Source organism: Xiphophorus hellerii, chromosome 7 (assembly GCF_003331165.1).
Source record: "Xiphophorus hellerii strain 12219 chromosome 7, Xiphophorus_hellerii-4.1, whole genome shotgun sequence".
NCBI classification, from domain to species: domain Eukaryota; kingdom Metazoa; phylum Chordata; class Actinopteri; order Cyprinodontiformes; family Poeciliidae; genus Xiphophorus; species Xiphophorus hellerii.
In genome coordinates, this window is record NC_045678.1 from 13,367,949 (window position 1) to 13,381,400 (window position 13,452).

At 37.3% G+C, this 13,452-nt stretch overlaps 2 protein-coding genes and 1 non-coding gene across 3 annotated transcripts; 2 read left to right on the forward strand and 1 right to left on the reverse strand.

The window, feature by feature from the left end:
* The first annotated feature begins 27 nt into the window (after positions 1–27).
* rpl24 (ribosomal protein L24) lies at positions 28–5,846 on the forward strand. The gene is made up of 6 exons (XM_032567322.1): positions 28–101; positions 228–303; positions 875–985; positions 4,351–4,487; positions 5,285–5,348; positions 5,716–5,846. Exons 1-6 carry the CDS (start codon positions 97–99, stop codon positions 5,794–5,796), a joined length of 474 nt encoding a protein of 157 aa, XP_032423213.1. The 5' UTR covers positions 28–96; the 3' UTR covers positions 5,797–5,846.
* On the forward strand, positions 3,351–3,531 carry LOC116723753 (small nucleolar RNA SNORA23). The gene has a single exon (XR_004340035.1). It is a non-coding gene; the product is annotated as a small nucleolar RNA SNORA23 (small nucleolar RNA).
* Positions 5,847–6,846: 1,000 nt separating the features above from the next.
* mpc2b (mitochondrial pyruvate carrier 2b) lies at positions 6,847–13,018 on the reverse strand. The gene is made up of 5 exons (XM_032567323.1): positions 12,669–13,018; positions 9,575–9,615; positions 9,237–9,321; positions 8,825–8,936; positions 6,847–7,938 (listed from the first exon to the last, which is right to left on the reverse strand). Exons 1-5 carry the CDS (start codon positions 12,760–12,762, stop codon positions 7,899–7,901), a joined length of 372 nt encoding a protein of 123 aa, XP_032423214.1. The 5' UTR covers positions 12,763–13,018; the 3' UTR covers positions 6,847–7,898.
* Positions 13,019–13,452: the final 434 nt, after the last annotated feature.

Genomic DNA, 13,452 nt, shown 5'->3' on the forward strand with positions numbered 1-13,452 from the left:
ACTTTTTTTTGTATATTAAATATCAAATAAATAACCTTAAATCAGTTTCCGCTTCCGGTATCTTTCTTTCCGGTTTTGAGCCCTCTCGTAGCCATCATGAAGTGAGTGTACCGAATATAATCAAAAGCAATCTGAACTCTTTAATAAACATTCTTAAGATGCTTCTAGCATAAACTGATGTGATGTTCACTCTTCTATCGGTGATGTGTTATATTTGTTGGTTACAGGGTCGAGTTGTGCAGTTTTAGCGGGTATAAAATATACCCCGGCCATGGCCGCCGATACGCCAGGATAGACGGAAAGGTAACAATTTCACATTGTATTTTGGCCTTTTACCATTGCAAATGTAGCTGTTTTGCGGGGTAAATGCTTTTTTGGTTTAAAATGAATAGCTTGTTGGTTATGTTTTAGTTCAAGTCTGTGTAATAGGTACTCTTGGTCCTCTTGAAAGCTATTTACTTTGCTAACATTAGCTTCCAGCGTCATCATTCTAGCAAGAACATACAAGTTAATGTAAAACTTAAGTTTGTACTGACATTAGGTTCTTACCAAGAGAATAGTATGTATTTTTGAAGTCAGAGAATGTTAAAGTCACGCATACCCTAAGTTTACATATGTTTTATTAAGGACTTTTTTTATTAATCATCTTGATACATTCATATTTAGGTTAATGTGTTGAATAATAACTTGTTAGCATTGTGCTTCTTAACAATTTAGTATAGTTATTCATTGTAATTATATAAATTGTGACTTGTAGTAGTATTTACATTCTTATTATTGATTGGTGTAATATATCAACTTGTTTATTGAACTAGTAAATGTAAAGTTTCTAGCACACAAACTAAAATTATAGCAATTGTTGTGTTTTTGTTAGGTGTTCCAGTTTTTGAACGCCAAGTGCGAGTCTGCCTTTCTATCCAAGAGGAACCCCAGACAGATCAACTGGACTGTGCTGTACAGACGCAAGCACAAGAAGGGCCAGTCTGTAAGTACCAGGGCTTACAAACACAACCTGATTTGGGTTGATGTAAAAAATCTTCACTTTGGAGCTTATGTTTCTATATTGTCACAGTGGCAATTAGGCCTGTCGCGATAAACGGTAAATCGATTAATCGTACGATAAATTAAAACTATCGACGTCATTTTAATTATCGGCATTATCGTCTCTTCCGGCCTTTTTCTCTTTCTGTTAATGACACCGAATGAAAAAAGGCTCAACTCCGGTGCTCTCCACTGACCCTCCTTCCTCATTTTACTTAGTATAATGCCCAGCGCACCCATTTTCAAAACCTGACAGATCACACATTACCCGACAGAAATCCCAGGTATAACGGTTCGATCGGGTTCATTGTTGCCGTGTGGTGTCCAACAATGGGCACAAAATAATGGCTACAAGTTCAGTGAACTAATTTTAAAACCAGGTATTAATCAATGCTTTACTACAATCTACCTGCAATGCATGTGGCTAGTGTCAGCGTAAAGTCCTGACTGAATGAAAATCATTATAACCTATTTACGTCACGTTAACGAAGAACAGCTGAAAAGTTACCGGGTGTATCAACTGCGGTAGCAATTTCGCTCCAACTCCTCCTCTTGTCATTTCTATATTCTTTGCATGTTGAATAAACATTAATGTTGTTTCCACATATCATCTCCAATGTCCGCTGGACTTCGTGTTGCGCCGTGTCAGCTGTTTGGGATTCCCCGACGTAATTTCCCCTCAGAAAACGTGGAGGACAATCCGCGCTTTCTGATTGGCTGCCTGTCACATTGAACAGGTTGCGTTAAAGCTCCCAATCGGGGAAAACCCTGATTTAGATCGGAGCGGCAACGACGATCTACCGTAACACACCACACAATCTTAGAAAGACCAACGTTTTAAGATTGTTGTAAGGGGAAAAATAGCAGCAAAAAATCATGTAGTGTGAATTATTGCATCAGGTAGTCGATGGGCCCATCTTCTCTATTTAAATCTAATTATTACTGAAGGGCAACATAATATACAGACTTCATAATCTGCCCTCTTTTGGTTGAATGCAGTATTTATTTACACTTTGGCTTTATGTTTAGTTTTTTTTCCAGTACATTTTTTGTTAATGGAGACTGAGAATCCATTTTATTTTTGTTTTTGGTTGTTTTGTTTATTTTGTTTATCAGCTCCAGTGTTAAATATTCTTTTGAAAATAAAGTGTATCTACCTTTGGCAAGAAATCGCATGCATTATTATGTCATTTCCATTAAATCAGTGTAAAAAGGTCTTCAAACAATATTATCGTTTATCGCAATAATTTTTGAGACAATTAATCGCTGAGCAAAATTTGCTATCGTGACAGGCCTAGTGGCAATATATAAACTTATATATTGTCATGTGCAAGTCCACACAGTCCAAATCATAGCTGTGTGAACTTGCACAGCTTATGGATTGTGCAAGTCCATAAGCTGACTTGCACAGTTGGACCTTAAGTGTTATAGAAAGATGCATTGCCCCAACAACTCCTTTACCACCACAAAATTGCATATGTAAATTTCCCTGTATGTATGTATTCCCTGTCCCTGAGGATGAATTCAGTTGAGATTTCATTTCTCTGCATAGAAAATGTGAAATAAATGCTGAAAAAAAAGAAGAAAAAAAAAACATTTCGAAGACGTTCAAAGTCATTTCTTTGTAAAACTCCACCAGAGATGTGCAGAACATGAGACTTGCCAACATCTGTCGCCAAACATTAAATATAAGTGTTTGCTTTCTGCCTGGAGCCTTTTTTTTTTTTTTGAGGGTGGGGTGCTTCTTTTGCAAGTGGTAATTAACAAATTTAACAAACTTAATTGTTTCTGTTGTTTAAAAGAACAAATGTCTGGGATTGACAGTTTTTTGTGGGAACACAAATTTACTCAACAATATCACCACTTCTTTTTCGGACAGAGTGTCCTTTAGGGAGAAAAGTTGTTTTTCTGCTTTTAAAACTTTAGGCAAAACATTTTCAGATTGCTTGGAATCTAATAAGTTAAACATACGAACCAAACATTGTGAAGAGGGAAGACATCTGGCTAAACTGGTGACTGACTAAACATTAGCTGCAGGCATAACAAGTAGAGGTGACACATGGAGATGTGCACTTTTTCTCTGCTTTTCAGACAGAAATGTCTTTGCACAATAATTTGTTTAATGTTAGTCGTACATTTCAACCAGGAAAAACAATGGTTGAACTTCACATATATAGTTGCATGGGCCTCTGGAGTTAACGCACTGTAGCACTTAGTGAGTAAAAAGTATTTACTCCCTTACATTTACGGTGACCTTTAAAAAGACTTTTGAATGTGTGTGAAGTTGATCGAACATCTTTTTGGCTGCGGGTGAATGGTGTGCACAGTGTAGGTCTGTGTTATGTGGTGTTGCTAGGCTGCGTTTTGCGGTCCTGGCCACAACGCTCACTCCGCACCTGCAGCCATAGAGCAATCGGGGATCATAGTACTGGTCTTTGAGGTCTTCTCAGACATCTCATCATGGACCAGCCTCCAAAGCCTCCAACAAAACACTCATTTACACGTTACGGCTCATATGTCAGCTAGTGGCGGCCAGTATTATCGGTACACTGCACGGTGTTTAATGTCAAAATAAGTGTTTGCTTTGTCAAGTGGAGAATCGTTTAGTTTTTTTATTTTTAAGACTAGTAATCTACCTTTTGTGCTTGTAGTTAAAAATGGTCTGTAGCACGTCAAGCACTTGTTCAGTGTCTGGTTAAATGTTGATATTTTTCTTAGTATTGATGATGAGACAAAACTCTTAAAAACTTTTTAGCCAGAGTTAAGTCAGACTCAGTTTAATGTTCAGTTTTTTGAGAATAGGTTTGCTTTTTTGGCCAAAGAGTCACAAGAGAACCTTGTAATGGGTTATTTATTTATTTTATTTTTTTACCTTTTGATGTACTTTTGCTCTTGAAGTGCAGTGAGGCGGTTTTCTTCTTGGAGCAATGTTTCGGTGTAGTTTTCGTTCAGTGCTTAAATATCACCTTGTTGCGTCTGAGTACTGTTTACTTCTGTTTAAGTCAAAGTTTATATCGGCTTATTTAAATCACCTGGTGGTGCTGAATATCCAGTCAACTTAAATACAGCTACAGCAGATGTTTAGTCCTGTCTGCCTTCCTGCTCCGAGGTAACAGCAGTGCTGCACCCTTAAAAGGATGTCTGCTTTAGAGAATTAAAGCTTTATTAACAATAACACAGTATTTAAGGAAGAATATTGCTATTTCTCTTAGCTTAAACATGGGTGTTGGGCCTGTTTGTGTCTTCAAAAGTATCTTCTTGTATTACAATCTGCAGGGATTTTAATAAATGTCTTGTCTGCCTTTGCAGGAAGAGGTGACGAAGAAGCGTACCCGTCGCGCAGTGAAGTTCCAGAGGGCCATCACTGGGGCCTCCTTGGCCGAGATTCTGGCCAAGAGGAACCAGAAACCCGAGGTCCGTAAGGCCCAGAGGGAGCAGGCCATCAGGTAAGAAGATGAGTAATGATTAAAGTTTTGAGATGCTCTGAACTCCGTATGGTTGTGGTTTGCAGTATGTTTTGAGGAAACGGTATTTAAATATCAAAATGTGGTTTTGATAAAAGACACAATCATTCAGTGTCTTGCCCAAACTCCCTTTTTATCCTGAATTTGAGAAAACATAATTCTTAGCTATCTGCTTGTAGAAGTGGCCTGAACAAAAGTAACTACTGTATTAATTTATTTTCTATTAACCATCTAATCAAAATGCAATGGGGTTTAAAGATTTAGAAATATTTGCATGTTTAGTAAGATGTTTTAGAGATTGGACATGGAAGAAAAAATGTTTCCTTTTGGGATACAGTCTCTAATGGACTGTTTCTTTGTTTTATCAAAGTGAGGACACTAAAGTTCTCTACTGTCCATAAATTTTAACATGACTAAACCCACTTAAAATAAGTAATTTTTATAAAGACTGTTCCTCAGTCTATGATTGCCATTCTCTTTATATATTTTATGTTAAAATGAAGCTTTGAAGAATGTAAACTGTGTGTATTTCAATTTATGTACATCTATGACAGGAGTTAAAAGAACTTCCAAATGTCAAAAAATTAACCCGATGTGAGCCAAACTGGAAGTATCTGTGCCTTTTTTTGGCTCTTTTTCAGTACTTTACTAGAACTGATATGATAGACTGATCATTTAAACATTACCAGGTCACAATAACACTGTCATCACTTAAAGATGACATTATAATGGACCAAATTATCCAGCAGCAGCTGTTCAAACCTTCTTTCTCATTTTAGAGCTGCCAAGGAGGCCAAGAAGGCGAAGCAGGCAGCCAAGAAGCCCGCTGCGCCAAGTGCGAAGGTGAGAAATGTGAAATGTAGCCACACTTCATTACTCAATGACCTTGATGTAGGTTTGAGGCTTACTGCAGGCAAATTTAGGATTTAACCCAGGGGTGTCAAACTCCAGTCCTCGAGGGCCGCTGTCCTGCAACTTTTAGATGTGCCTCTGCTGCACCACACCTGAATAGAATAATTAGGTCATTAAGGCTCTGGAGAACTGATCTACACAAGGAGGAGGTAATTAAGCCATTTCATTCCAATGTTTTGTACCTGTGGCACATGTAAAAACTGCAGGACAGCGGCCCTTGAGGACTGGAGTTTGACACCTGTAATTTAACCAGTTTCTAGATAAATTTGGTGTTTTGAACACCTTTCTTGTTTTCTAGACTTCTGCCAAGACGGCACAGAAACCCAAGATCGCCAAGCCCATGAAGATCAGCGCACCCCGCGTTGGAGGAAAACGCTAAATCTGGACTTACATTACTGCTTGTGAATAAAGTTTTGTGGTTAAACCTCATGTCTGGTTTTGGAATTTTGTTTTTGAAGATGCAACACTGAGATGAAGGTAAACCTCTGATGTGGTTCATTTTATTTCCTTACTCTTAAATATTCATCCTCGGTTCATTAAGCTGCAGCTTGAGATGAAGTATGAATCCTGTTGAAAAACACTTCAGAAGTGACTGGGAAGGCCACATACATGGTCCAACTTTTATAATGGGAAAAAACGAGTAGTATTATAAAAAGTATTTTTTCATTAAACTTGAAAGATTTGAAATATTTACAAGTTGGACAGATATTAACCTACTCTACAATAAAAACACTCTCCCTCAGTGATATTAACTCAAAACTTTTCCTGCTTTAATTCTTTTTAGGATTACCAATGTATATACACTGCTCAAAAAAATAAAGGGAACACTTAAACAGGTGTTTAACACTTAAAGTGTTCCCTTTATTTTTTTGAGCAGTATATTTTCTGAATGAATAAGTTTTTCTACCCTCAAATTTTTAAGTTCATATTTCTTCAGTGTCTGGTAGCCATTGTTTATGGAGCTGTATAGGTCACATTTTTCCCATTCCTGCTCACAGAACTGATGTAACTGTTGAGAGATTTGTAAATTGACTTGTTCACACTTCTTTTGAACTCTACGTTTTTTTTTTTTATGTCCACATTGTTTGAGATGTCATCTTTTCTAATAAGGATAAATGGATGTTCCCAAACTAGTGTAATCGATCCGATGAGCACGGCACTTTCTGGCTTCTGGGACTTAAACCCAAATATTAGCCAGATGTTCAAATGCTATGTCAATATTTTTGGCTGATTTTTGATCTGATTTGATTATTTTTCATGATGTCACAAAAAGATGCAGTGTGAGGTTGTGTCTTAAAACACATCCACAAGTGTCCCTAAATTAAATGTGGATTCACAAATAATCATCTTTGCTTCCCTTGGGAAGCAATCTTAGTGCACGTGAACAAACTTATGAGTTTGACGATAGTCAAAAAACATTCTCATGGTATTAAACGTTTGATCTGATTTAATGTCAGCAGGGAGCAAAAATAATACAAATACAAATGATTCATCTGTATTTGTAGTCTGAGTAAAATAATTAACACATTTCATATATTAGTTTGGAAACCATTCACATCCGAGTGTATATCCAAAGTTAATCGTCAATACTCAGGTGACCAAGCTGTATTAATCTGATTTATTAATACATAGCAATTACCAACATATTTTATACATTTAATGACCATCCCTTAAATGTCTGAACAGTCAGCAGATTAATTACACAAATTATTGCTAAATTAGGGAGTTACTGCATGAATACAGTTTGATTGTGTCAATTATTGAAAAAAAAAACCAAACATTTTCCCAGATCAAGTATTTTACGAGGAAGTCTAAAAAGAACTGTTACAGTTTGTCCCAGTGTTTGCTCGTTGACTCGCAAAGCTGCACGCACATGTTGAATAACTTCTCACACACTTCTGTCAAAATAAATATATAAATCAGGGTTTGTTCTTGAATGGGCTATTAAAATGGAAGGAATCCTTTCCATTGTAATCAAAGGCTTAATGACTGCTGAGGAACAGACACCAATGAAATGATAAATATGCCAATGAAAAGATAAATCCTTACATTTATGGTGACATTCAGCACTGATCCAACAGGTGAATTTTGGGAAATCTGCTTGAGGTACCGATTGCTACATCTGACAGAAGTCAGTTGACAAATGACGCAAAATTTCCCCGACTAGTGCACACGATGCAAAGCATGACGTGTGAAATCAGGCACTGTACAATCATAAAACTTGATGAACAAGCGGTACTTGTGCGTTGATGACCACGGTTCTTGAGCATGTATTGACGAGTTAAAAAAAAAAAATCTATCTTTTTATAAACACCCTGAGGAAACGTGAAACTTGGGGAAAAGCGTATTTCCTTCAGGGACAACAGGCTTAATGTGGCAAACATGTGGTTATGGCATGGATGTCATGGGAACAGCATAGAATGGTGCAGAGATGATATAAAAGTCTCCCTTTGTGTCAGCAGCATCGCAGGGAGAACTTCCTCACGACTCGGCTTCTTTAGCCTTCAGCTCCTGCTTGTAGCTGCAAACAGAAGGAGAAAAATGTATTGGAAAACATCAACATTGAACACTTTTGTTGCTTGTAGCTTTCTATATATTCATTTCTGTTGTCCGCTACCTGGATTATGCTAAACTTGATTTTACTGCTAAAAACATGAATGTTGTAAAGATAAAAATCATTTTAGTAAAAGCACTATAGCACCACCTAGAGTCCAAAGTGTCCAACGTTTTTTTTAACCTGTCAATCTGAGCAATAAAAGATTTTTTTATTCAAGCCAATTTCAAAGAACATTCCCATATAAATAGTGAGCTAAGCTACACTAATTAAAATTGAGTTGAAAAGACTCAATTTTGCAGTTAAAGTTAAAACAGGAAGTCCCAGCAGATGTGGGCCTTGATTGCCACCTAAAGAACAAACAGTGGGGATGTTGGCATCAGAGGTTTAGGCGATATTCTGCTGGTGCTCCTTGGTTCCTCCTCTTATATGGATCTACGTGTACAACCTGCCTCAGCATTGTTACACACCATTTACTTTCTCCATGAAGGCAGTATGTACGCTAAATACTGTGTTCCTCAGAACATTCCTGGGCAAAGCAAAACTGGTTCAACGAGGACTAACGAGCCTGATCCACGGGTCTCACAGGATCTGCTGCTGACAACGCAGAACGCCCTCAGGGGTCCAGAGGAGTCCATCGGTCACAGAAGGGGAACCGACTCAGCTACAGGCAAGCGGTCGTAATGTTATGCCTGTTTTTTTTAATTAGCATTACTCTGTTACTGCACATAAATGTATGGCGAGCATATTTCTAAAGATTATCAGTAAAAGGTGAGGAAACTGGACTATCTTTGCTTGATGAATCCCTCTCAATTGCATGGTTAGTTGTGAATTTACAAAAACGCAAACCCACTTCCAGATCCTGTAGAGCTGGGACGCTCCTGCGCTGCCCACGAAGAAGTTCACAGCGAAAAGGTTCCAGTTCTTTGGGATAATAACCAGCGAATATCTGGACCAGATGAGCCCTGAGGGAGGAGAACAGGAGGGATGTTTGTCCACAGTGACGATAAACCAGAACAGTCAATGTTTTGGCAAAAAAAAAGGCGGATAGATAAGATTAGTTAAAGCAAACGAAGATGCAATGGGTAACCTTTAGCACATTTTAATCAAACTATCTCAGACTACTTGTGGATCAAGCAGTTTGATCCACAAGGTTTGTTGTCTTTGTTGAGAAAAACCAAACCAGACCTTATCTCAACCAAACAATGTTTCTACGTTTATATGCCCTAAAATGATCCGTGATGACGAATTCAACTTAAACCCACCTGTGGCTGTCAGCACTCCAGACTGGGAGGTGCTGAGTTTCTCTGCTGGTCGGGTCATGTCAGCCAAACCAGCCATGACCAGGCCCTGAAAAAGAGAATAAAAAGAGATTTTCTTTAATCCAAAACATTTACGATACCAGTCAGTCAATGTTTCAGCTCTGACTTTGACCCCTGAGAAAATATCTGAGGTACACAATGTTCACGTACTGAACTGGCAACCAGACAAAGGTTACGTATGTTAAACTTTGTTTTAAGCTGTCAAAAGCCAACAAAGGTCGGGAACGACCTCTGTTTAAGTTCGCAGGCTTACAGATGAATGTGTGTGAAAGTGCACTTACCCATTTAAACATCGGGGCCCAGAAAAAAACTGTTTTTGGACCTGGAGAGACACAGTGAGAGGGAAACCGTGAGATGTGGCCATTCATGCTGAGGCTACTCTGTTTAGAGCTAAACACATTTCTGTTTAGCTTTCAGTTCCTGTCAAACAATTAACTTGTTATAAGACGCATAAGCTGGCTAATCAAAATCAGGAAAACTTTCCTTCTGAGACTTAAAAGTCACTTTAATGACATGTCAGACCACCATCAGGGCATAAAGTAGTATCGCCTTGCCCCTCCCCAACCTGCTGCTTCATGCTACTGATCAGCTGGAGGAGAAAGGGCCACCACTCCTTTCAATAAAAATGCAAGAAAGACAAATTGGGTGGTTTGGAAATCTTTACAGTGATGTGTGGAAATGAAAGGTGCACCAACCATCACTGCTTTAAAACCACAGTGAGAAAACTAAAACCCGACTGCCTGAGCAAACATCTCCCCAAATTAACCTGCTTGCTATATTTAAAATTATAATATTACGTATAATGAAGCATATTTTCCTAAAAACTAATATACATTTCATAAGGTGCTTATTTTATATTACTGGTAAGTCTATATACCAAAATAAAAATGTTCCAGATTACATTACTTTGAATGTAACAATATGTTAAGTTTACTTTAGCAGTAGTGGGATGTTTGTTGCTTTTATGTTTGACCACATTAGGTCTAATTTATCTTGTTTTAAAGGCAAATGAGAAGGAACAACATGAGAGAACAAATACTCATTTTTAAAATGACTCCATTCATGAAATGTTGCACAAATGCAAAACTTATGAAGGTTTAAACTCGTTAGGTTTTGAAATTGTTGACAAATTCTCCAAGAAAAAGGATCAACAGGCTTATTGTAATAACGTAAACTATTTCCTTCTGGATATTGGAGCCAAAATGATCAACATCAAATTAAATATCAATATTGATTTCCTCCTTTCCCCAATTGGTTTTGTTTCATTAATTATAATTTGTTACTTTGATTTAGTGATGTGGCATTATAAAATCAATACCACATTATTAATGGCACTTTGTGTGATTTTGGAGTGTGCTAACCTAATATAATTTTACTTACTGAGCTAAAAACACATAACTTGCAAAGTTTATATAAAAGCAATAAAATAGATTTACAGAAATGTTTTCTTAAACTTTTACCTGACGCACAGCAATGAGATGATCAATCTTTCTTGACAGATGAAATAGTTTTAAATGTAAAAGAAAATAAAGGTTTATCCCAGTTTATGCTTGTGCAACTCAGGCTTTGAATAAACTCAAAACTAAGTATATCAAAGAATATGCTGTTTGAGATTGATGTTTAATTTTAGTAAATTTATTGAACAGTCAATAAGAGAAAACAGTTTTTTTAAACTGACCTGCTGATGAACTGGTAAATATCCAAATACAATACTTTTTTCCCCTTTTTTTCTTTTTAAACAATATTCAGAGTCACTCAGATAGATACTAACAGCTTTAAACAAGTTAAAGAGTTTAATTTGTTTGTTTTATGGCAATACCTCTGGAAAAAAAAAGCCCTAAAAGTGTCTGATGCAATCTGTATTTCATCACGACAGGTGGTACTGCAGCAACACAAGACATTGAAGGTTAGGAATGTTAAATTGGACAATAACTAAAAGTATTCTTTCACTCCTTCTCGACGTGTCAAAACAGATCAAACCACAAAGAGAGTTTGACTCCCAATAAACAGGAATGACACAATAAAGCTGCGTAAAGCTTCAACCCTGATCATAAAAGTCGCTGGTCTGAAGTCAACAATCTTCTCAAACGTGGCGAACCAAACTAAAAAGTGGGACATCTGTCACTGCAAATCATGTTGGAGGGAGGTGGCTTTTGTCGCCGCCCTCACTACCACGCAGGAAAGTTGTCCTTGAATTATAAATAATAACAAAACAAAAAAAAGTGACCTCAGTTTCACCTCAGACTTCCTTCATTGAGCTTAAAATGAAACTTTGAATTACTAAACATTAGCTACACATATAGGAGACTAAGTTAGGCAAATTATAATCGGTGCTGTTGCTTTGTTTAGGAAATGTTGCCCGGTGTTTGTACTATAATTATTCTACCCGTATTGATAGACACTGAGCAGGCAACATATAAAGATATGATGAAAGGTGAGATTTTTACCTTTTAGGCCATTTAATGAGCAATACTCCATTAAGTCAAGACCAGAAGTAAAAATTAGGCTTTTAAAATACTAATTTTTTAAAATTGTTTTTATAGAAAAATAATCTAAATATTGGGAAATATTCAGTTTTGATTAAATTTGCCTTAGAAATGTGTGACTTGCTGAACATTTTTGATCATAATGAGACATAAAAATGCCACACAGAATATTATAATACAATAACAGGCCACAAATTATAAACCAGATACACATATTGGGAACAAATGAATTGTTTTTTTTTTCTTTTGTTTTTACATGTTTTAAAAATTTTTTTTAATATATTATTTTGCAGTGAATCAGTTTTGACCTTCACATTCTGCAGCCTAACAAGTTTTAAGGCTTATACATGCGTTTACTTTGAAAACTTTGTAATTTTGAAATTTTACCTTCTCAAAACAAGAAATGATAAAAAACAGAAATTTAAAAGAGCTGAACATTTACATTCCAAGTTCTTTGCCAGAATAAAAAACAAACTATATTTGCTCATTAAAATTTTACTTTTGCTGCATAAATCAATAACCACATGCGTTTGCTTTCCAAGAGAGAAAACAACACACAGAAACTTGACAGGTGTGTCTGCTGAGAAGTGCCCGAAAGCTTGAATGAACTGATTGTTGTCAAACCAGAAAGCATAACCTATAGTGCAGACACTTTCCCTATAAACTCTTAGAAATCTAAGAAGATTAGCTCTGGTTGGAGCAAAGTTATCCAAGAGTGAGATTACTACATAAAAACAATGACTCTTCGTAAAATTGCGGCGGACAGATTAGACAGCAGCAGCTCTCATTTTCTCTTCAGGATGCGCTCCCCATTCATAAACAACACCACCACAGCTGAACCACTAGCAACACCTCGCCAGTATCACCAAGAGGCTGAGCAGTACTTTACCTGCCGGGTGGTTGTAGAGAGGTCTCAGTTTGGCGGGCAGGATGTGCTCGATCCGGTCCAGAATCCTGTGGTAGGACGCTCTGAGCGCAGCCATGATCCGGGTTATTCCGACTGCAGAAGCTAGCTTCCTATAAACTGTTAGCTTGTTGTTTATCTGCGTTTACCAGCCACAGAACTGTCCCTAGACGATATTTAATGCGGTTTAAATAGGATACTGGGGAGTTTAAGGTTAGAGGAGGATGCTACTGTCCTACTGTCGACCTTTCCCCGGTAGAAGCCGCTGCTGTTAGCTGTCAGTAGCTTCCCCCTGACCGACAAGAAGAGGTGACTTTCTGTTCGACGCAACCTTCCGCGTGATGGGCGGGGTTACACAGCTGCACGGTTCTCATTGGTCCAGACGGTGACAGCTCTGCGATGATTGGTTTACCATCGAGGTTGTTTGTTTTTGTTTCCATAATGTACCAGAAAGGCGGAAACATAAACTCATCAAAAGAATTACAGCGCCCGGCAATTTTCTTTACATTTCTTGAACTTTTTCATTTTTTTGCTACATAGCACCCTAAACCTACAGTATGTGTATTTGTCTTCATTTTGTGTGATAGAAAACACGAAGTACTGCATTTTTTTTTCAAGTGGAAGGTAAATTATGCATATTTTTCCATTATTTTTTCATGATTAAAATCTTAAAGGGTTTTAAGAGTTTTGAATATCAGCCGCCAAATTCAAAAAATTAGAGCTAATTTTCACTGCAATTAAAGCAGCAAGACAGGAAATCAATCCTAAC

Coding starts and splice junctions, on each gene's coding strand:
- rpl24 (XM_032567322.1), top strand. Junction 304..874: donor ACGCCAGGATAGACGGAAAG/GTAACAATTTCA, acceptor TGTTTTTGTTAG/GTGTTCCAGTTTTTGAACGC. Junction 5,349..5,715: donor CCGCTGCGCCAAGTGCGAAG/GTGAGAAATGTG, acceptor CTTGTTTTCTAG/ACTTCTGCCAAGACGGCACA.
- mpc2b (XM_032567323.1), bottom strand. CDS start 12,762: ATGGCTGCGCTCAGAGCGTCCTACCACAGGATTCTGGACCGGATCGAG. Junction 9,322..9,574: donor GGGCCCCGATGTTTAAATGG/GTAAGTGCACTT, acceptor TCTCTTTTTCAG/GGCCTGGTCATGGCTGGTTT. Junction 7,939..8,824: donor CAGCTCTACAGGATCTGGAA/GTGGGTTTGCGT, acceptor TTCTGTTTGCAG/CTACAAGCAGGAGCTGAAGG.